The 24300-nt window shown below is 43.6% G+C and overlaps 1 protein-coding gene across 1 annotated transcript; it reads left to right on the plus strand.

Annotated features, from left to right (window-relative positions):
- Positions 1-2111: 2111 nt before the first annotated feature.
- Positions 2112-23309, plus strand: LOC148032465 (uncharacterized). The gene is made up of 4 exons (XM_087683137.1): positions 2112-2500; positions 2829-3888; positions 3970-4136; positions 22588-23309. Exons 1-4 carry the CDS (start codon positions 2328-2330, stop codon positions 22802-22804), a joined length of 1617 nt encoding a protein of 538 aa, XP_087539263.1. The 5' UTR covers positions 2112-2327; the 3' UTR covers positions 22805-23309.
- The last annotated feature ends 991 nt before the right edge of the window (positions 23310-24300 follow it).

Genomic DNA, 24300 nt, shown 5'->3' on the forward strand with positions numbered 1-24300 from the left:
CAAGGTGGATTCCTTGTGCAAGAAGTTGACGGGGACGCTTGTCCTTTTCGGGCGTCATGTTAATTTAATGTGTATGTAGGTGATTCCGCAAAATACATATTTAAGTTAATGGACGTTTATGAGTTTAGAGTGCACTTGTATTAAATTAAGATTAGGACAGAGTTCCAATCTATTTGATTATTTTGTAGCTGAAGACTGCTAGATATTCACTTTTGTGGATTTTATCGTATTATTTTCTAACAGATGGGCGCATATCTTATCACTTAAGGCATGGTGTCAATATTTATTTAAGCACGCTTGACAAACATTTATTATTTTGTATGCGCATAGGCGCTCGGTTTTAAATATTTCATTATTGGACATTGTATTTGGGCACATCCCGACTTTTTGGACACCCAAACGCTTTACTCTTTATTTGGGCAAAAGCAGTGCATGCTAATTGTAAATTGGGCTATTTTTGAGCTTGGAGATTAATAAATTTATAAATACATGCCTTGTGAAGCGCTCACACAAGGCATGGGGGAAGATTGTATCCAATTTGTCTTTTTGTCTCATGTCATGCAAATCTCTCTTCTTGCTTTATGAGCTTTTGTAGAGTTCTTTGTTCTTAGGGACCTTTCGAAGTTCACTACGCGTGGATATAGCATCCGATTTGCATACCAAGATATGTCAAGGTAAGAAATCATCATGCAAACTTGTAGTTAGGCGATGTGTTTACACAAATTATTGTTGTAAGAATATGATTTTGGGATTATGAAGGTTGTTGGATGACAATATAATGCATGCAAAAGATGGGAGAAGAGACTATTGAGCAACAAGTTGAACATAAGAGCAAGTTTGAGTTCACTTTAGGGAGAATATAAGTTTTCTTATATGGGATATTTGGTTATGAGTACGAAATTTAAGCTCCAAAATAGTTTATGTAAACTCATGCCCAAGGAAAAGCACTCATTATGCTACTTCCCACATTGATGAAATTTTAAGAATAAACTTTTATTGCTCACATTTGGCCATTAGAGTGATACTTCTTGGGGCCTTCACTAAGAGAGTGATTTTTTTTTTTGGTTTTGGGGTGGGGAGGGGCACTTATGGAGCTCTTTTAATGTAGACACTCATTTAATATTATAAGTAAAGGCCATGTACAACCTCAATAAGAGGGTAAATCAAACCTTAAAGCTCAAATGAAATTGTAGAGCTCTTAAGAAAACCTTTACATATTTAAAGCACCTTACAAAAGCATTATCAATGTTATTTTTTACACATAGCAGTTGCCCTCTCCTTTTCTTTTTTTTTGGGGGGGGGGGGGGTTGTGGGGGAATAAGGGGCAAGGTCTTGGTTAGAGTTTTTGTTGATGGATCCATCATATAGATTTTGAGGAGTGCTAGTGATCTAACTAGTTGTTCCTTTAGATTGATGTAATTTCTTAACTAAAACTACATATCTTTCAAGTGAACCTTATTCTTTGCTAGCCTTTTAAAGGACACTCTTGCAAAAGTGGATTGTACTCTAAGATCATGGATAAGGGTCCCATCCCTCCAAGAGATTTCCTTGCACCCCCAAATATCTTGCACTTTAGGAAATCATTTATATGGATAGTTTACCTTGAACAAAATCATTTCCTTAATGGTCCCTCTTTGTGAAACCTATCTTTTAAACAATGTGACATTCCCAGTTTCTACATTTCTGCTAGTAATATTAGCACATTTTGGCTTGACATGATGCCATTCAAATCCATGGGGGGTGATCCTTATTATAACAGTTTTGTTATATATTTTTACATTGTAAGTAAACTAATGTATCTTTCAAGAGGCTACTTTCTTTCTTGACATATTTTGAGAAAGCCTTTCCAAAATTTGAACTACCTCTAGGATGAAGTGAATGTAGTGTTCATGATAAACATTTTTTCAAGTTGATACAAAAACCTTCACTCTTGACAATTTGCAAGTTTTTTGTGAGAATTGTAGGTGTTTTAGCCATATTACAATTAAATGGACCTTAGATTTTAAAATCAAAGACCTCTCTAGAAACTTAATCCTCCTTCCCCCGCCCCTCCTCCCAAAAAGAGTTAACAATTTACTCGACACTAAACCTCAGTTTTTTGTGAACACTTAGTTAGGGAATGCCATCGCGAGTTAGTGAGGATAGGCATCACAAGTGTGCATGCCATTTACCGGAAACCGGTTGGGAAGGGCGGGCAACCCAAGAATGTGGGCGAGAGTGTGCATGAAAGCAAAGCAATGTTGGGTGAATGAATAGGAGTATCAATTACACACAGAAACAGAGGACGAGGAAGAATAAGCAGAAGCAGGAGGGAGAAGGGCTCCCCCATGGAGGAGCCAGTCAAAGTCCGTGCCCGTCTCCTGCTCGGCCAAGTGGCTTCCCTGCCTCCTCACAAGCTCAACCTCTCAAGCCGTGCCCGTCTTTTGAAAATCGTCCGCGCAGAGCTCAGGTTCCTAGATCGCATTTCTGGCTCTCCCAAGGCTTCCTCAGCACTGAACAGGTGACTCATCTTATCGCCCATGGCGATATCTCTCTGCCTTCTCTTTCCTGAGAAACAATTCTTTCTTTGGGGGTGGAGATAAAGTTGGAAAACTGATCTCACCTTGGCTAATTTTTACAAATTTAGCACATTTTTCTGAGTTCAGTTGCTAAAGTCTGATACAGTACACGATCAAATATTTGTGTCATTATTTTCAAGGGCCTAAGTTGCTAGTCGAGATAATGCTGCCTGATAAGGATCAATGGGAACAATTAGGAGAGGCTTGATTACTTTGGAGTGTAGCTTGAAGGTTGCTCTATTGAAAATTAAGAAGTAGCCTTTCTTGCAGTACAAATCTTGGGTACCTTGAGGCAGTGGTACGGGTCCTCCACCATCCTTCCGTTGATGCTGTGTCAGCTGTTTTTCATACATTTCCTTTGCCACAATCAAAGCAAACTCCAAGACAAACAAACAGCCATACAGAGTTCTGTGAGGTACATGTAGATATTGTGTGCACATTTCAAGCAAAACCAGTGTGGATTATTGTGTCAGATCGCAATCCAAAGTACCTGAATTGGGTAGAGCCATGCATTCCATTCACAGGATGGAAATTTCGCACAGAGTTACTCAAGATGGCAGCTACTCAGGTCATCAGTGTACTGCAACCAGTCGCTGTGCTATTCTGCTTTGCCAAAGGTGTTTCGACCAACATAGTGAGAGGTTTTGTGACTGAGTTTTGTGCTTCTAGGGTAGAAATGCTTGGATTGCAGGAGTTTGATCACAGCAAATCTGGGTATTTAGATTTATCCAGAGATTCCAGTGAGTTGTCACCTGAATCAGAGGATGAAGACTGGGTGTACATACAGTCCCCCCAAGAACTAGTTGCTAGTAGCAGGCCATTGCAAAATTCAATGTCCATGGTAACAATTAGTGGAACTTCTGAACATTGTGCTACCTTGCGAATTGACATTAGTACTCCTTTAGATCAAGTTCAAACAACAAACAATGGAGATTCGTACTTGGGAAAAGAACTAAAACTGGATCTATCATTCAATAAAGTTTTACCTCTTAAAGATGAAGGTTCAAAGACTGATTGTCAAAAGGAAAAGAGCCGATTTCAAGGGTGGGAAGAGAAGCTTACTGAGGAAGCAACTGATGGATTCCTATACGTCTTCAGAGACTGCAATGAACCTTTTACCTCTTTCTTATCAGCATTGGGCCTTCAAGGGAATAAGCTAGACAATGCAGCAAACTGTGATCTGGCATTGAGCATGGTCAACTTGGACACAACAGCATTGATAGCAATTGTGTCTGAAGCCAGCAATGGAGCTGCATCTATGATTGTCACTATGGGCAATGAGGAGCGAAAGCAGAGGTTTGGGAACACTGCTCAGTTTATGAGAGAACAGGTATGAGGCCAACACTTTTGTCATTGCATTTGTCTCTTTGTGTTGTTGCAGGGAATATTACCTGCTTTGTCATGCCTGCAGGCAGAAGAAGAGCTTAAAAACCCTTTGTTGAAGGAGATGAAAGATATTTTGAAACATAGAAAACCCTTTATTTCAAGAACAGTTTATATGGAGTTCAAGTCTTTAGTGGCATTGTGTGGAGGATCTCAAGAGAGGAGACGAGCAGAGGAGCTTTTGAAATTGTTACTGTAAGTATTTCTTGTTCTCTTCATGATTTCTGGTGTATACATCTTTGATGCATAAGCATCGTGTTTTTGATGCATAAGCATCGTGTTTCACGTATACATGTGCATTAGCAGGAAATTGATCTTTGTATGCTTAGGTGTGACCAATGGTTTGATGTTTTCAATATTCTAAATACATGTTTGAAGGTGATCAAAGAGTTGGTTGCTTCACAACAAAGTGCAACAATGCTGCATTGCTCTGTAGTCAGGAACTCCACCCATGCACAATGCACTTTACACTTACCCTTTTGCAAGTGTCCATACCCTCCTCAATGGTGCTCTATTGTCAAGAACTCTACCCACACACAATGCACTTTATATCTTCCCTGAGGCAGCCATACCACAGGGAATTCCCACCTAGATTCAAGCTGCCCCTTAGACTTACTTACATAGTGCAGCTACCTAGTTAGAAAATCCTCCTTTAGTAGGTGGGGATTCCAAGGCAGCCCCCCTTAGTGTACCTCGCTCCAATTTATCCCGCACTAGTATCTACCGTACTAATTGCTATGACTTGGATGCTTTTAGCGGTAAGACTTGATTCAAGGTATGTTATTTTACTATCTAGTCCAACTTGATGCAACAACTACTTAGATCTCATGGACTTGGAATCTTGTGCAACGGTTAGAATTGGAGCTTGATCTATGTATTTATTGCCTTGAGCTTGTCCTACAATGGGAAGCTTGCAGTACATTTTCATTGTTGAGTTGACCAAGTTTTACTTCCTACGTTTCACTCTTTGTTTTACATTTTCTAATTGCATCTTCTTACTGGGCTCATATTATTCACCATAACAAAGATCGTACGTGACATATCACTGTTGAACACGAGCTCCAGACATTATGCACTTCGATATCTAGATGGGCGCCAATAGCATTGGTCATAATGGTCATGAAGAGGCCTAGTGTGAATGCACTAGGGGCACTTTAGGGTTAGGGCAATTGAGTCCTATTTATAGCACTCAAGGCCGTATTGTGCCCATTGTATGATCACCATTGTTGGACTCTTGGCGGGTTGGCTAATGTGCTTGTATATAAGGATAGTGTGGGTTGGTGATATGGGATGCTAGCCCTTGGGATGTGGTTGTGGCTTAGTACATTGTGAGCTTCAAGGTTGGCAATGAGCTTGATTGGCTCTATGGCTAGAGGGTGAGTTTGATGTGCATCCCCTTTATATATTTTACCATAGATATGACTTGTGTCATGTCTCACGTATAGGTTGGATCCTAGGGGGGGTGTCTTATTGGTATTAGAGCGTCAATATGCTATTTGGCATGGGATATGATGATGTGCACAAAAGCCATTGTTTGCTCATGGGATTGTGATGGTCCATACTTGACATGTATGCTTTCATCTTGTATAGGGTGGTATGGCACGCTACTAGCAAGATGAGCATGCACAGGGAATACGTGTTATAGGTGTTGGGTATGAGAAGGTATGCTTCTTGTTTGGTACTCGTGTCAAGATGTGCATGGGGTTATGCTTTTGTTCAAGTTTTTTTTTGGTGTTAATGATTGAGGTTTGGGGGTTTACCACTCTGTGACCATGGCAGTCTAGTGTTGGCAATTGAGAAGCTCTAATGTATAGAAAAGCCAAAACTTTATTACATTTTTATGTTAATGCTAACATTGTTTTTAAAATGAACATTACTTTTAATGCTAACAATACAATGAATGTTATTGTGGATTAAGAGGTGTATGTTGTTGAGGGGAGAGAATGTGGTGATGTTGAAGTGAGAGAATGGAGTATGCTAGGAGAGAAGAAAGGCATGGAGGTGAGAGAATAGGTGCTGTTCTAGGTGGTTGTGGGTGGCAGTGTGGGTGATGATGATGGCGGTCAATGTCGGAGGGTGGTGGATGATTAGTAGCTTGTGGGTATGTGGAAACAAGCGACAGCTATGTTGAAGCAATGATGGAGGGGCTGGTGGGAGAAGTTGGTGCTGTCCTTAGTTGATAGTCAACACTTGCAGTCCACATACCTTTTGATAGCCTTGTGTTGGTTTTATTGTCAGTAGTTGACACTTGTAGTCTACATGGCTTTTGGTGAACATAGATCCTGTTGCGTGGGTTGTGTGTCCATCTTTATGGCGGCATATTAAGTCCACACATAGAGTTGGAGGGGGGGGGAGCCATGATTTTGTTTTGTTGCTAGATTTGATTAATATCCCTCCTCTATTAAACCATGCCCATCACAATGGTAAAAAAGGAGACACTCACCCAAACTTCGGGGAGGATTGCATTTATTACAATCTTGTTTCACCCATAGATTGCCTTAACAACCTAAAACCTCTTCTTTCATCTCATTTACTCACTCATGTGCATCGACTTTGAGAACATTAATAACTCTCTATATTACAATCTCATTCATTTTCTCATTACTACCACCGCATGACCAATATCGCCCCTTCTTGTCACCATGGCTTCTCACAACACATCTTTGTTTGAGGCACGCGTTGTGGGTGAACCCCATGCATGGAGGATGTCCATTTGACTTTTGATCCTCAAAATATGCATGGGTGTCATCTTAATGGCTCTTCTTTTCTCATGTCCAAGGCAAATTCATCGCTTGTGGTGCCTCTACATACATAGCTTAAAGAGATGCAATAGCAACTTGTTGAGCTGAACCATGTGGACTTTACTTCTTCAGTTTCAACTTGATTCCTTCAAATGGTAGAAGGAATGTGACAAGACAAAAATTGATTCGTGGTTGGCTAAATGGATGGCTCATTTTGATTTGTACAAGTTCGATGATGTGCAACATATCAAATAGATATAAATCAAAGTTTAGTGGAAAGTGTTGAGAAACCCATTCATTAATTGCATTTTCTTTCATTAGTTCATTCTAGTTTCGCACTTACAGTCCCAAAAAGGATTGGAGTGGGTCATGTGAGAGAGTTGGAGTGCCACCCAAAAGGGTTCAATGGCTCATGTGCCTATAAATAGGGCATGGGCATTTATCCATTCTTGATTCCACTCCACTCCACACTTATTCATTGATTCCTTCGTCATCATTCCCCTATCACACCTTGAGCCCGAGCCCTCTTACCATTGCTATCCTAGTTTGTGGTGCTGTCTAGCTGATCGTGACGCCATACCAGTTGGTGCTTTCATTTTGGAGTGAAGGGGTGAGTGCGCAATGGAGTGCGAGATCAAGGTGTGAGCTGCAGAGCTGAGCTGAGAGTTAGAGAGAGTGAGCACAGAGATAGGTGTACCAGTTTGTGACGGTACATAAAGAATAAAAGAATGTATTTATATGTAGGATACAAGGTACAATAAGGGCGTGTTCACACCCGTAAGACTATTTTCACGGAGACGAAGTGACTTTACACCCAACAACCTCCCACTTAAAGGCCCAAAGTGGTACCTTTAAGCTAACCAACTCCCACTAAACGAATGCAATGCTCATGCTGCCTTTGCAAGACACTTAATGAGAACATTTGCAGGGTTATCTTGGGTTTTGACCTTAGTCAGTGTGACAAGACCATCATCCAAGACCTGTCGAATAAAGTGATACCGAACATCTATGTGTTTGGTATGCGCATGGAACATGGCATTCTTAGCCAGGCATACTGCACTTTGGCTATCATAGCCAAGCACTAGAGTACATGAAGAAAGACCAAAACCCTTGACCAGACGGCCAAGCCAAATAGCTTCCTTAGAAGCTTTTGTGGCTGAAATATATTCAGCTTCAATAGTACTTAGTGTCACAATTTTTTGCAATCTTGAACACCAAGAGATAGCCCCACCAACCAAAATAGAAACATACCCACTGGTAGATTTCCTAGTGTCAAGATCTCCTGCCATGTCTGAATCACAAAATCCCTGCAACTCTAGTGTATCCTTTTCATAGCATATACACTTTTCTTGTGTACCTGAAACCAGCCTTCCTTCTTGGAATGGGTGGTGATAACCTGATTTAAGAGTTAATTACAGCAATAAATAAATGCACATAAAATGAAATACACACTTTACCATAACATTCTTGGATAGTAGACACCCTGTTGGCCCCAAAATTGGCGTCCCTTGCGGTATTTCTTTAGCTTTCATTCAATTGGAAGGAGTACAACTCGAGATTCTTCAATCTCCTCGTGCTAACCAATTGCTCTTGCTATCATAAATGTCCAGCAAGCCTTTTGGGTCATTTGACCCTTGTTTCACCCAGGACTTCTTCTCCAATTTGACCCTTGGCTGGCCAAATGCTGCCCCAAATCAATTTGGGATGGACTGGCTCCTAAAATCCTTTGATAATCTTCAATTATCAGCTGTTGATTTCAGTTCCTTGAGCATTCAATCTCTGGCACGGATCCCAAGGTGGCTGCTAAACCCTAATTTTTGCTGTAAATTAGGGTTTACTGCAGAAATTACAGATCAGCCCACCAAAAATGACTGAGATCTTCTCCGAATGGCTAAGAATTGCTGAGAATGGCTGAGCATAGGCTGAAGGAGATGAGAGAATGCTGTAGAGAGAAAATTCTGAGATTTGTCATGAAGAATTGATCAAAATCAGCTGTTGCCCTGCTGTACCAGCCCCAAACAGATGCACCAACAACAATAGGAGCATCAGAGATTGTGATCTTCAGGAGAAAGTGCATCAGCAGCAATTGCCAGCTTCCCAAGGTCAAGAATATGCAATCTCCATTACCAAAATGGTCTCCAATGGTTGGGAAATGGCCCCAAAAGCTAGCAGCAACAGTCCAACACCTCTTTCCAACAGCTCCCAAAATGAAAAAACGAGATTTCCCTCTCCCTTCAGCCCTGTTTAGCCTTTCCCCAACTTGCATGGGAAAGTTTTGCCAAGTGGTCAGCTTTCTTAATCCATTTTCAGCAATCTCCAGCCATTCAATTAATTTTTAGAATTAATTAATTCTGAAAATTAATTCAGCCCTTAATCCATGCCCAGAAAATTGACCTTGCCCATCAAAAAATTAATTGGCTAGACCATTTGCAACCCAAAGTGGTTCCATGCATTAATTGACCCTTGGACAAGCATTAATCTATCAATTAATGCCTAGTCCCTAGTGTCACCACTGACACTTAATGGCCAATTAATGGTCCTAGGGGCAAACTGACACCAAAATTCACCTAGAATCTAACAAGTGTAACTTGTTACAACTTTTGCCTTTGACACCCATCTTTTTCATAGTTTTCCTTCGGCCTTCAACTGTGAGAAAGGAGCTTGCACCTCACATGTGCAACACATGTGCATCTTTTAATTGCACATTTGATTAATCCTTTAATCAAATGTCAATTAAACATAAGCAAAGCATCAAATTTTCACATTCTCGCGACAGTACCTTTCAAATATCTGAAGATACATTTCGCTGCTTCCCAATGTGGCTTGCTAGGGTTAGACATAAATCTACTAACAACTTCCACTGCATGGGCAATGTTAGGGCGAGTTGCAACCATGGCATACATCAAAGATCCACAAGCTGATGCATAAGGTATACCCTTCATGACACTAGCAGCCGCATCATCCTTAGGGCAATCAGCTTTGCTAAGCTTTGTATGTGGCGGTAAAGGCACACCAAGAGGCTTAGCATCAGCCATATTAAACCTGCCAAGTACTTTGCTGATGTACTTGTCTTGTGAGAGAAACAACAAATGCTGCCCTCTCTCTTTTAATTCGCACGCCCAAAATGTGTTTAGTTGCCCCCAAATCTTTCATAGAGAAGGCTGAACCGAGCTGCCTTTTAAGAGCATTCAAAGTACTCTTATGCTTTCCTGCAATCAGCATGTCATTCACATATAAAACTTGCACAATAAGGCTGCCATCATCAGCCTTTTTAGTGTATAAGCAGTGATATGCATGACTGCGTTTAAATCCATGGTTGAGCATAAAGGTATCAAATTTTTTGTACCATTGTCCAGGGGCTTGTTTCAGCCCATATAAGCTGCGTTTCAGCTTACAAACCAAATGCTCTTTTCTTGGAATAGCAAATCCTTCTGGCTACTTTATGTATAGCTCTTCATCCAAGTCACCATGAAGAAAGCAGTCTTCACATCCATCTGATCCAACTCTAAACCCAAGGATGCAGTGAGAGCAAACAAAACACGAAGCGTAGTCATCTTCACCACTGGAAAAAATACCTCCTAGAAGTCTATTCCTTCCTTTTGTGTATAGCCCTTAGCAACCAGCCGTGCCTTGTACTTGGGCTTTCCATCAATACATTTCACTTTGTAAACCCATTTATTAGGAATAGCTTTCCTATCCTTGGGCAAAGGTACAAGCTCCCATGTGTTATTTGCATATAGAGACTTCATCTCTTCCTGCATAGCAAGCTCCCACTTTCTCTTTTTTTCACATGATTGTGCCTCTTTAAATGTCAAAGGCTCACCCTCATTAGTCAACAAAATGCAATCCAAAGATGGCTGAAACCTCTGTGTCTGCCTTCTGACACGTGTAGACCGTCTTACCCAATGATCTGTATTCTCAGGCAGTGGGCCTACATCTTGAGGAATGTGCACACCATCACGAGGTGGCTAATTTTCAGCATTTTCCTGCTGCTGTAATCTGTTTTCAGCATGTTCTTCTTGCTGTCCTATTTCATCCTATGCATCTATTTGCTGTCCATGATCTTCTGGCTGTAGCACAATAGGTTGCTGCTCAGTTTCAGCATCAAATGGGACGAAAATTTCAGCTAATGGCTGTTGAATGGCTGGCTGCTCATACTGAAATTTGACCTTCTTTTTGTCAAGATCACCATGTGTAGCATTTTTCAGCAACTTTGCCTCATTGAATACTGCATCTTGACTGCGTACTATCTATTAGAGATCATAGCCTGATCAGGGGCAGCAGGGCAGGTTTGGTGGCAGTGTGCAGTCGGACTGCACAGTCGGACTGCCACGTGGCAGTCCGACCAGTGCAGTCAGTCGGCTGCATCCGACAGGCTATTTTCTGGCGCCCTGTTTTGTCCAGTTTTCAGCTATAAATACCCGACATCTTCAGCAGTCTCCAACACTTCTCTGCTCGCAGATTACAGACCGGTGACACGCGCAGATTCCGTCTCTGTTCGCAGATTTCAGACAGGAGACAGTGCAGACTGCAGGGGACTTCGAGGTGAACAGCAGGTTGCATTGTCGAGGTGGAGACACGCAGTCCAGCGCACTGCGCCCGTGTATATATCTGCATATCTTTGTATTCAGCACTCTTTATACAACAGATCTTCATCTTCCACTGTCTCTTTCTCTCTCTTCTCTCTCTGCGTTCTCTCTCTCTCAGTCCTACGCTTCCGCACCGCTGCACTCTGACATGGTATCAGAGCAGTGTTCGAGGGTTGACTGAGCGCAGAATCAACCTGAAGAGGAGTTTCCATCGCGACACAAATTTGCGTTTTTTGCATTTAAGGGCAGACAGGAGGGCTGCGCCTTGGAACAAGGCTGAAACGAGTGTGGGCGCACAGGAAAGAAGTACAGGTGGTGGATTTGCTGTTGTTTACTGCTGTTTGACCCGGAGGAAGTTTGAGTTTTCAGCCTACAAGTGCAGGTTTTGCTTTTTCATCTCCTCCGGCAGGTGAAGAAGGTTCAGGACGTGGAAGAGCCTTAGCAGGCTGAGTTTTCCCAGTCAGAGGGGGCTGCTTTTGTGTTTGTGAAGGCATTACAAGTGAAGATGTCTACAGAGCTTGACTTGGAGTTCCAGGCGATTATGGACCGGAAGGTGCCTGTCTTACCGGCTCTTCCTGCAGATCAGAAGCTCGACGGCGACAACTACCGCATTTGGCGCGTCATGATGTTGGCCATCCTTGAGTCCTATGATTTGGCGGAGCTGGTACAGGAGGAGATTGACCAGCCCTCGGTAAGAGATGAGTCCAAACTCTCTTCCGATGCTCGTACGGAGTTGGCCAAGGCTCAGTCTCATTGGGACAAACTGAATGCCAGGATTCGTTCCTTTCTTTTTCTATCATGTACTACAGCCGTGATCGCTCACATCGAGCACTTGACGGTGGCTCGAGAGATATGGCTGGAGCTTGATCAGATGTACAATCGGATGATCCTCATGAAGCGGGTTTCTTTGGAGGTACAGATGCGGACCTTGTCCGTAAATAAGTCTTCTTCGCTACGGGAGCACATTAACAAGCTAAGGCAGCTTCAGATGCAGGTTCAGAATGCGGGGAAGCCGATTTCCTCCGAAGACATGGCGATCACACTATTGTCCCAGTTGCCGCTACGATTCGGTACATTTTACTCTGCCCTTATTGCTTCGGGACGAGAGTCTACTCTTCGGTGGGAAGAGTTGGTTCCTATGGTCTTGGACCAAGAGGAACAATTAAAGGGATAGAATGCTTCCAAGTTGGAGACGCTGACCGGTCAAGCCTCTCAGAAGAAGGGGAAGGACCAAAAGAAGAAGAAGGGGGATAACAAGTCCAAGAAGGACAAGGACAAAGACTCCACATGCCATATTTGTGGAAAGACTGGCCATTGGAAGAAGGATTGCCCTGACAAAGACACGAAGGACACCAAGGATTCTGGAGCGGTGGCTGCACCCTCATCAGCTGCATTTCTTCATCTAGTTGTCATTGAGGACGCTTCACCGAATGCTTCTGATGCTGCGATGACGGCTCCCCAGGCTCGAGAGTGGATCGTTGATAGTGGTGCCTCACGGCACATGACTCCTTCATCAGATGGTGTTGCCCAATTGCGACCCTCGCGTGGGCAGATTCTCATTGGAGACAGCTCTTCAGTATCTATTGCAGGTCGGGGTAAGATGCAGCTTATTCCCGATGGACGAGGTGGTACCCATACCTCAGAGGTTTTGCATGTACCAGGATTAGGGTACCATCTCCTTTCAGTTCATAAGATTTGCTCCCTTGGTCTTTTGGTGGAGTTTGACAGTACTTCGGTGCGAGTCCTTGATTGTGGATCGAGGAAGGTTCTCTCATCCGGATATGAGGAGAACGGCATTTATAAATTGAAGTCTTCCACCGCCCTCTCTACTCTTCTTCTTACCTCTCAGTCACAGTTAGAATTATGGCATGCTCGGTTTGGTCACCTGAACTATGATTATCTTCGGAGGGCGTCACGTGGACAGCTTGTTCGAGGGTTGCCAGACATAGTGGTGAGCCAGCAGCCATGTGTTTCCTGCATTCGGGGGAAGCAACATAGGGATGCCATTCCCCACACAGCTTCGCGGCGGTCTACTTCACCGATGGAGCTAGTATCTACGGATCTATGTGGCCCTATGAGGAATGAGTCCTTGCGTGGGAGCTCGTACTTCATGTTGATCCTGGATGACTACAGCAGGATGACTTGGGCCTATTTTTTGGCATTAAAGTCAGAAGCTTTCTCACACTTCAAGGATTGGCTTCTCTTTGAGGAGAACCGATCGGGCCGGAAGTTGAAGACCTTGCGATCCGACAAGGGAGGTGAATTTGTGTCTAATGAGTTTGCTCGGTTTTGTGCAGATAGAGGAATTCACCAGGAGTTTGCCAATACCAACACTCCTTAAGAAAATGACACTCTTGAACGGAAGAACCGTAGTGTGATCGAGATGGCGCGCACCATGATAGAGCACCGATAGGTTCTGTGGGCCGAGGCTGTGGCTACTGCAGTCCACATCCTTAATCGATCCCCTACTTCGGCCGTGGAAGGGATGACCCCGTTTGAGGCTTATTTTGGGACGAAGCCAGATGTTTCTTACTCTCGGGTCTTTGGGTGTGATGCCTATGTTCACATTCCCAAGGCTCACCGTGATAAATTTGAAGCAGCTTCCCGCAAACAGGTATTTGTTGGCTACAGCTCCCAGTCCCAAGGCTACCGACTATATGATCCCGTCAAGCGGGATGTGTACACTAGCCGCGATGTTCGGTTTGTGGAGGTTCCGGCTACTTCAACGGGTGAGGAGCATCCCGTTCTTGGAGATCCAGGGGAGAGTTGGGCTCCTTCTACAGTTCCACTGGAGCCCGTGCCTTTTGATTATGATTCTGTTTCTGACACAGAATCTACTGCTCCACCGGTCACCTCAGAGGAGTTACCACCGGTGGATATTCCAGAGTCTTCTGCTGATGGAGAAAGACGAGGGGAGGTTCGGCCTCCTCCTCGCTGGGCCCGTGACACACTCCGTGATTCAGGGATCGAGGGGGTTCCTGAGGAGTGGGGACCGCAGGATGGTCCGCGGCGGTCACGGAGGTACCAGGCACATTCTACGGAGCTTGTTTGCTCCAACTATTGTTTGATGACCCGTGTTATGCAGGATCGAGAGCCCACCGCCGTGAAGGAGGCTTTACAGTCCGCACCATGGAAGAAAGCTATGGAAGCCGAGTTGGAGGCTATTGAGAGGAATGGCACTTGGTCACTCGTGCCCCGCCCCCTGAATAAGAAGGTGATTGGAGTCAAGTGGGTCTTCAAGACCAAATACCTTAGCGACGGTTCTTTGGATAAGCACAAGGCTCGCCTTGTTGCTAAAGGTTTTGCACGGCGCCCAGGGATTGACTGTCATGATACTTTTGCCCCCACAGCTCGTATGGCGACCATTAGAGCTGTTCTTGCTTTGGCTGGCCATAGGAGATGGCCTGTTTACCAGTTGGATGTGAAGTTGGCCTTCCTGAATGATTTGAAGGAGGAGATCTATGTTGAGCAGCCTCCTGGCTTTGGATCTTCAGATGGGAAAGTCTACAGGTTGAAGAAGGCCTTGTATGGCCTCAAGCAGGCTCCGCGTGCGTGGAACGAGAAGATTGATTCGTTCCTCCAATCTCAGTTGGGATATCGGCGGTCCAAGGCCGATCCGCAGCTGTATGTTCACACTTTCGAGGATGGTTGTGTGCTTTTTGTCTTATATGTTGATGATTTGATTGTCACAGGTGATGATGCACAGCAGGTTCAAGAGACGAAGTCAGCTTTACATCGGACGTTTGAGATGACGGACTTGGGTCTACTCCATTTCTTTTTGGGCCATGAGATTTATCAATCTCAAAGGGGGATCTTTATCTCTCAACAACGATATGTACAGGAGCTCTTGGTGTCTTTTGAGATGGAGGATTGTCGGGCCCTATCTACTCCTATGGATCCGAACTGGAAGGCCACTTCCCATTCAGCTTCTCCTTTGGCGGATGCGTCCCGCTATCGTCAGTTGATTGGGTCCTTGATTTGGCTTCTCAACACTAGGGTTGATCTATGTTTTGCTGTTGGGCTCTTGGCAGGGTTCATGAGTGAACCTAAGACGGTGCATTGGTAGGCTGCTCAGAGGATACTTCGGTATTTGAGGGGGACGTCTGATTTAGGGATTCATTACTCCGCATGCACAGATGGTTCAGCTCTTGTACTTGCAGGTTGGAGCGACTCGGATTGGGCCGGTGATGTGGACCACAGGCGGTCTACTACAGGTTACTGTTTTACCTTGGGTGCAGGTGTTATTTCATGGAGTAGCAAGAAGCAGCCCACGGTAGCCCTTTCGTCTACTAAGGCGGAATATCGGGCTGCGTCTTCCACCACATGTGAGGCTGTGTGGCTTCGGAGATTATTGGAGGAGCTTGGGTGCCCCCAGACTCGTCCTACTTTGCTGCGATGTGACAATGAGAGTTGCATTGCCTTGGCAAGGAACCCTGTTTTTCATGCCCGGACGAAGCACATAGAGATCCAGTACCACTTCATTCGAGAGAAGCTTCTGGATGAGACCATCACTGTGGAGTACTGCAAGATGGAGGACAATCTTGCGGATTTGTTTACGAAGGCACTTCCCCAGGCTCTACTTCGGAGACATTCTAGATCCCTCAGGCTTCTGCCCTGCCCAGGCTCTGAGAGGGGGTGTTAGAGATCATAGCCTGATCAGGGGCAGCAGGGCAGGTTTGGTGGCAGTGTGCAGTCGGACAGGTGTGCAGTCGGACTGCACAGTCGGACTGCCACGTGGCAGTCCGACCAGTGCAGTCAGTTGGCTGCATTTAATGCAGCCGACAGGCTATTTTCTGGCGCCCTGTTTTGTCCAGTTTTCGGCTATAAATACCCGACATCTTCAGCAGTCTCCAACACTTCTCTGCTCGCAGATTACAGACCGGTGACACGCGCATATTCCGTCTCTGTTCGCAGATTTCAGACAGGAGACAGTGCAGACTGCAGCGGACTTCGAGGTGAACAACAGGTTGCATCGTCAAGGTGGAGACACGCAGTCCAGCGCACTGCGCCCGTGTATATCTTTGTATTCAGCACTCTTTATACAGCAGATCTTCATCTTCCACTGTCTCTTTCTCTCTCGTCTCTCTCTGCGTTCTCTCTCTCTCAGTCCTACGCTTCCGCACCGCTGCACTCTGACACTATCTTCCTGCCCTGAGGAAGCCAAACTCTATAACCCATCTCTCCCTCATCTCCATATCCCATGAAGATGCCCTTGATGGATTTCATGTCTAGTTTGGTCCTCTGTTCTATAGGTACATGCACAAAGGCATCATAGCCAAAGACACGCAAATGGTCATATGAAGCAGGTTTGCCAGACCAAATCTCGTCAGGAATGCCATTTTCCAATGCATGATTGGGAGAGCAATTGCATACATGAATTGCAGTTTTAAGAGCCTCTCCCCAAAACTGCTGCGGGAGATTAGCTGTGGACAGCATGCATCTGACTCTCTCACAAAGTGTGTGATTAAATCTTTCAGCCACGCCATTTGATGTAGGATTATAAGGGGTTGTCAACTTTCTCTTAATGCCATGCATCTCACAAAACTTGTTAAATTCTTTAGAGACATACTCACTCCCATTATTTGTTCTTATGGCTTTTAACTTAAGCCCTTTTTGTGTGGTAATAAAAGCATGAAACTTTTTAAAAGAATTCAACACTTCCTTTCGGCTCTCAAGTATATACACCCATGACTTTCTACTGAAATCAATGAAAGTAACAAAGTACCGTGCACCCCCATACAAATTAACAGGCATAGTGCATACATCAGAGTGTACTAGGTCAAGAGCATTAGACTTTTTAACGACTCCAGAGTAATAAGGAGACTTCACTTGTTTTGCATATAAGCAATCATTACAAATTCGAGACCAGAGCCTTGTACATCAAATCTCCCTAAAGAGGAGAGAACCTGAAGGCCTTTCTGGTTCATATGACCAAGTCTTTTGTGCCAAAGCTCCATCTGTGAATGGACTTCAGCCACAACCAAGGACTTGGCAAGTAATGCTTTACAATGCAAGTAATATAAAGTCCCCCTTTTGCTGCCTTTAACAATCAGCATAGAGCCCTTGTGGACCTTCCAAGATCCACTACCAAATGTAGTAAAATACTCTTTAGCATCAAGCTGCCCAACTGATAGTAGACTCTTCTTTATGCTAGGTACAAATCTAATATCCTGCAAAATCAGCTCTTGGCCAATTTCAAGAGCCAAGTGAATGGTGCCGACACCCTCTATCTCACATGTATAGTTATTACCCTAGTAAACCTTGCCTAGGCAACCTGCAGTGTATTCAGAAAATGACTCAAAAGAGGGAGTAACATGAAAGGAGGCACCGCTGTCCACTATCCATGATTGTGACAGCCTATCATGAGCCGAAAGTAAGGCATCAATTACCTCCTTTTGGATGATGTGCATATCACTTGCTGCTGCCATAATATCTGCATCATTACATGAGGCTAAAACAAGTATCTCTTCAGTGTCAGGAAGCTCTTCTATAACCACACTAGATGTAATATTTGCCTTTGCAACTTCTTTTGAGGAAGAGCTGTCATCATCTATCTTATCATCCTTCTTTTTCTTACCCTGTTGTTTCTTTCTTTCTTGCTCTTTCTTGAAGTACCGGCAATTGGGCTTTTTATGCCCTTTACGCCTACACTGATAGCATGTGTTGGCTAAAATAAGCCTAAAATAAGCATGTTTTGGGGTTGTTTAAGTGGCTAAGTGCATTTCTTAGCACAATAGTGAGGGCTCAAGATTTTGGATGAGAGATTGATTTTTTTGTGATTTTGTTTAGTGATGGGACTTTGTCAATCTAGTATATATTCTTGTCTTGAGATTTGAATATTATATGACTTTAGTCTCATTTATGAGTTATTTATGATATATTACGATTCATTCTCGATTTTGACATTTTGTCAATTTGTTTTGAAATGAGAATCATGATGTTGCAACTTGACTCAATCCATATTATAGATAGGCTATTTACATGTTAATTTCGATTTTCTTTGTATGATATGTATGAATCATAATGTTTGAGTTCTAAACCATAGTATAGCTTGCTAACTTTGACATAAGTGACAAGTCAATAATGGATCATGGATATGTAACGTATAATGTATTATTCTCAATTGACTCTATTATCACTCGAGCTCAATTAACCATTCTTTGTTTAAGAGACAGTTCCATAGAAGTTTAGAACCTCTTTCTCGAGTCAAAACTATTAAAAATGTTAGCAGTCATGTTTGTCATGCCTTGTCATCTCCTGCCTGTGAGCCTCAATCTGAGTCAGACGAGGACTTTAGGAGCTCTGACTTGTCTATCACTTGTTTTGACGGAGGAGGTAGCTCATTCTAGAGCACTCAGTTTATTGCATTTCAGTGCATTTTCTCCTCCAGTCGGGATTTTATGTGCATTTCCCGGGGCAGTTTTTGCATTCTTCAGCCTGCCTTACCTGCCGGACATTGTCCACCCTTTCGGGATTTTTTTGAGCATTCCTGGCATTTTTACCAGCATTAAATGCTGGTCGGACATATTTATGGCCTCAAATTTCAGGTCGGCCAGTTTTTAGGTTTTTTGGCTATTTATAGCCATTTCCCACTTGGCAGTCAGTTGTCTTATCATCTTCCCTCCTTCTTTGGCAGGTGCACACTCCGACTCCGTCATCTTCCTCCGTCTTTGGTGCTGCTGTCATCATCAGCCTGATCTGGTGCCCTCACTGACGCTTTGGGCTGCGTGTAGGGACTGATCAGTCCATTTCAGTGTATTCAGCATTCATTTCAGTCAGTGTAGATTTTCTTCCTTCATTTTCTGCTTTCTCTCTCTCTTCCTCTGTGTTCGTGTTTCTTCTTCCGTTGCGCACTCTCACATGGTATCATCGCCTAACTGAGAGTACAGAGGAGAGCTTCCATTGCAGAGGAGGACACCATCAAGTGCAGCCTTTCTTCCCTCCTAACCAGCCCTTGGCGGTGCTATCTAGGCTGAAACGCAGCCTTCCATACCTGCGTTTTGTTGTTTTGCAGCATCAGGAGGAGTAGGCGACAGTTTTCTAGGTGTTTGCAGCCTGCGTTTGCATCAAACACAGCCAACAGGAGGTGGTCAACATCAGCAAAGGAGAAGGCGTCATCATCTGGAGGATAGGCGATAGTTTTTTTCTCCAGGCGGCAGCATTTTCTCTCTTCTCTTGCAGGCGACAACATCTTCTGCAGATTGTTTGGTGATTGCAGATATATACGAAGATGTCTTATCACCAATTCTTTGTTGATTCAGAGGATGAGGTCTCTATTCCTTCCTGTGAGAGACGGAGAGACTTTCGTGCTAGTTCACGTGACGATCGGAGGTCATCTAGCCCATGTGATCAAGATCCCTCTATTCTCCGTTCTCTCCATGTTTCACAGAAGGCTCGTTTTGCTGGCCACTCGCTTTGGTCATGTAAGGTGGAGTGTATCCTTGATACCTTTGATCTTTGGGAGTTTGCTACCCACCCTATTTCCCGTCCAGTGGAGGATCCCACCGTTGGATCATCAATGGATCATGCGACCTTATGGGATTGGCTCAACTCATGAGCTCGATCTTTTCTCTTTATGAGCTTACAGGATTCTGTCCTAGTGCATGTGCGCAGGTTGCGGAAAGCAGCGGAAGTGTGGACAAAGCTTGCTTCTTTGTACCATTAGAAGACTTTTGCCCATCGGATTACTCTCGAGAAGAAATTACGGATGCTCGTTGTTGATGATTCTTCTTCCATGAAGGATCATATCAACAGGTTGGAGGACATGAGGGATGAGCTTGCTTCCCTTGACAGGATGATCTCTTCCGAGGATATGGCCATGATTCTTTTGACTCAGCTGCCATCTCCCCGTTTTGATGTCTTCTACACCAACCTTCTTACATCGAGGACCCGTGAGAAGCTTCTATGGGAGGAGCTTGTCCCGCTTGTTTTGGAGCATGACAAGTGCGCCAAAGAGGTAGCCAGTGAATCCACCTCCATCAAAGCTTTTGTTGCAGGTTCGAGAGGGGGGACACAAAAGAAAGGGAAGTCACAGGCTAAAAGATAGGAGAGTTCTTCAAGTTCTGACTTTGACTCGGAGAAGCCTAAATGCCCATATTGTGGGAAGGGGATACATCCAAAGGAGAAATGTTGGAAGAAGTACCCTCACCTTCGTCCAGGAGCGAAGGATGGAGCTAAAACATCTGAGCCTTCTACCTCTACTCCAGCGGTTACCCATGAGTCAGTGTTCCTTCATATTGTTGACTTGGAGGAGCCTTCTTCAGTGGTTGCCTCATCTTCTGAGAGGCCTTGGCTGGTTGATAGTGGAGCTTCTAGTCATATGACTCCCCGAGGTGATTTGTTGCACGATCTATGCCCTTTTGAGGGTTCAGTCACTGTTGGTGACATTGTTTCAGTGCCTATTTGTGGTGTTGGCACTTTGCCTTTATTTCTCAACCGCACGTCGAGCTCCCTTTCCTAGGCTCTTTATGTTCCTGACTTGGGCTTTCCACTCCTCTCAGTCTATGGCCTTACTAGGCTTGGTACTCGGGTTGTCTTCACCGAGCAGGCTGTTTGTATTGAGGATTCTTCTACAGGGGCTGTTATTGCGACAGGTTGGCAGGAGAGCGGGCTTTATAGGCTCCATTCCCCTTCTCTTATGCAGGGACCTCCGAGGCAGTTGTCTATTGCTACACCCGTTTCCACTTATGCACCCTCTTTTCCATAGGTTCCTTCCCTTCCCCCACCCTCTCCTCCGGTGGTTCCCTCGTACCCCCCATCCCTTTCAGAGGGGGACGATCTCGGTGATGCGGCTGTGGATTTCCTGGCCCCTATTGTTTTAGAGGGGGCTTCCCAGGATCGCGAGGAGTTTCTTCATCGGCAATCTTTATCGACGGACTTCATCGACCTTGGCATTCCTCTTGCCACCCCAGGATCCGTTTCTCCCTTGGCCTTCCGCCACATCCAGGATCTGAGAGGGGGTATTAGCAGTCATGTTTGTCATGCCTTGTCATCTCCTGCCTGTGAGCCTCAGTCTGAGTTAGATGAGGACTTTAGGAGCTCTGACTTGTCTATCACTTGTTTTGACGGAGGAGGTAGCTCATTCTAGAGCACTCGGTTTATTGCATTTCAGTGCATTCTCTCCTCCAGTCGGGATTTTATGCGCATTTCCCGGGGCAGTTTTTGCATTCTTCAGCCTGCCTCACCTGGCGGACATTGTCCACCCTTTCGGGATTTTTCTGAGCATTCCTGGCATTTTTACCAGCATTAAATGCTGGTCGGACATATTTATGGCCTCAAATTTCAGGTCGGCCAGTTTTTGGGTTTTTTGGCTATTTATAGCCATTTCCCACTTGGCAGTCAGTTTATGCACGGTATGGACACTATTAGTTTTTGGTCCTACCTTTTGGGTTTACCAACACTCTTGCAGCTCTTCAACAGATGATGAATGATTTGTTTCGTCTATATTTGAAAAGTGGATAGTTGTCTTCCTTGATGAGATACTTGTTTATGGTAAGTCATTAGAGGAACATGTTAACCAATTGCACACCGTCTTATGTCTTATGGTAAGTCATTTGTTTTGTCTATATTTGAAAAGTGGATAGTTGCCTTCCTTGATGAGACACTTGTTTATGGTAAGTCAATAGAGGAACATGTTAACCAATTGCACACCGTCTTATGTCTTTGAAGTTGAGAGTAGTTGTTTGCAAAATTATCAAAGTGTGAGTTCTTTGCATGGAGCTTCTGTACCTTGGACATGCCATCTCGATTGATGGTATTAGGATTGACCCAAAAAGGTAAAACTAGTGCTCAATTGGCCTATTCTTTGGACCATTAGACATGCGAAATCATTCTTTGATTTCACTGGTTTCTTTTGGGAAAGTTCATTAAACTTTAAAGGCTATGCTAAGATTGTTGAACCCTGACTCATTCATTCAAGAGCATCCAAAGGAAAAAGTACATTTGTCCTCTCGTTGTCTAGACTAGTCAGCTCAATCAATGTTTTTAAACATTGAAATGGTGTCACAGCTGCATGGATGTTGCAGATCAGGATAGATGTCATTGTCCCTCTACAACAGGTTAATCATATTAGTGCCCCCCTACAAAAGGTTGATTATATTACAAAAATTCATGTGTTTGGTTGTTGACTGAAAATGTATTTCTTATATGCATTACTAATGAATATCTGTTTGCTTCATTGCATGAAGGTACTGCATGCTTTTTTCATATTGAGGAATGGCATGCGTCTCTTTGAATAATTGCATGCCAGTCTTTTTGGGTTGATTTGGAATTAAAGGATGATTGCATCTATTGATGATTCCAACTTCTGCAATGCAGGGTGTACCCAGATACACCATCTGTCCGTGTGATGAGCCTTTCCGAAACTGGAAAAGTAAAGGAAAAGAACAAGATAATTTTTGGCACAGGGGATTCTTTCCATGCACCCACAGTGACAGCTAATTTATCATTTGTTCGAGCTGTCCAGCAGACTGGCATGGCTTTGTCTGTTATCGAACATCAACCCCGAGCTCTGGTGGGAGATAAGTGCAATTGAGGAGGGGCCCTCTGGAGCCACTTCATAAGATTGTAAATATTGTTTTACTATATGATAGCTATCTACATTCTCTAAGAAAGGTACCATCGAGTTCTGAGTTGCTTAGTAACAGTTTGGTCTCAGAAATGGGGGGGTATCCGTTCTTGTTAGTCTTGCTGTTTTGCTTGTACCAATGTCCACTCAAAGACTATCTTGCATGAGACAGGCAATATCTGATGCACATTTGCATGGATGGCAATTCATGCCTTTACAGGATTTGTAGGATTAAATATTGTGGGCACTAGAATCACATCTATTGTACTTGTATCACAAAAGGTTGCAAAGTGATGCGTCTTGTGCTTTCTTGGAAGAATCTTATCGACCTTTAAACACCAAGTTCCCTTGATGTTAGTCCCATCTCCTACAGAGTACATTTTGACGTGTTTTCAAGGACAGTTGTATTCTCTTTTACATTAGTTAAGAGACATTTGTTACCTGCCACAACCAAGCGATTGCTGTGAATGTAAATTTTTTCTACAAGCATCCAACATGGTTGTTTATGTTATTTTCATAGTTGATTGATGTGGCGATCCTTATGTGCAGCATTATATATTTTCTGGATTTGTGCACCCTGTTGGAAACAAAAGTTAGATTATCATTCATGTGACCTTGTGCACCTATTCCCCTTTGGACCCCATTACAATTACTACTCAATGAGCTGTAAGGCAGCAATAGCTGAACCTGTAAGTCAAATACTCACTTTCTAATTTGTGCACATAAGGGGTGTGGATTTTACATGAGTATTTTCCAGCTCAATTTAAAAAGTAAAGCTATAATCTTGTTGTTGAATAGCCATTTAGGGATCTTTCCTTTTATAGATTAGATCAAGTCCTCTTTGTGAGGTTAGCTTTACATTCTTGCACTCTCTCTTGAGCTTCCTGAGGTTTTGTTGAATGGTTGTGGGTATCAAGCTCACTTTTAGCTTTCTTTAGCATTATATTACTAAAGAATGTCTCAGAAACTGCCATCAAATTATTGCAGATAAGTTTGTCCTCTTAAACTCTTAAGAGTCATAGGTTAGGATTTGCAAGATAACATCTTTGTTTGTGAGGTAGTCGTACACATTTGCTGCTACTTTATCCATCTCCTTGAGGTTGTGTTTAGCAATTTCATAGTCAAAAGGTCCATATATGCCACCATTTAACTATTTTACTTGCTCATGCAAGGAGTAAGGTGGAACCAAATATTTTTCAAGGGGATGAGATATTTTAATGTCACAAAGATGCGAAAGAAGAAAATTACTTTGCATCAAAGAAACCAATGACTCGTATAAATATACTATGCTTCGAACTCCTCACCAAGCAAGGATGTAGGGGCATGTGATGCTTATATTTTACCTTTATGGTAGGATTGAGAAGCCTATGTAATTTCTTTGCTAAGTTTGGATTACATTAAGATTATATGTGATGCTTACATCTATCTCAAGCTTGTCACCCCATCTCACCTTTGCAATTGTT

This window comes from Lygodium microphyllum, chromosome 8 (assembly GCF_053477565.2).
Source record: "Lygodium microphyllum isolate KBCC chromosome 8, Lygodium_microphyllum_v1.1.10, whole genome shotgun sequence".
Classification (NCBI taxonomy): Eukaryota; Viridiplantae; Streptophyta; class Polypodiopsida; order Schizaeales; family Lygodiaceae; genus Lygodium; species Lygodium microphyllum.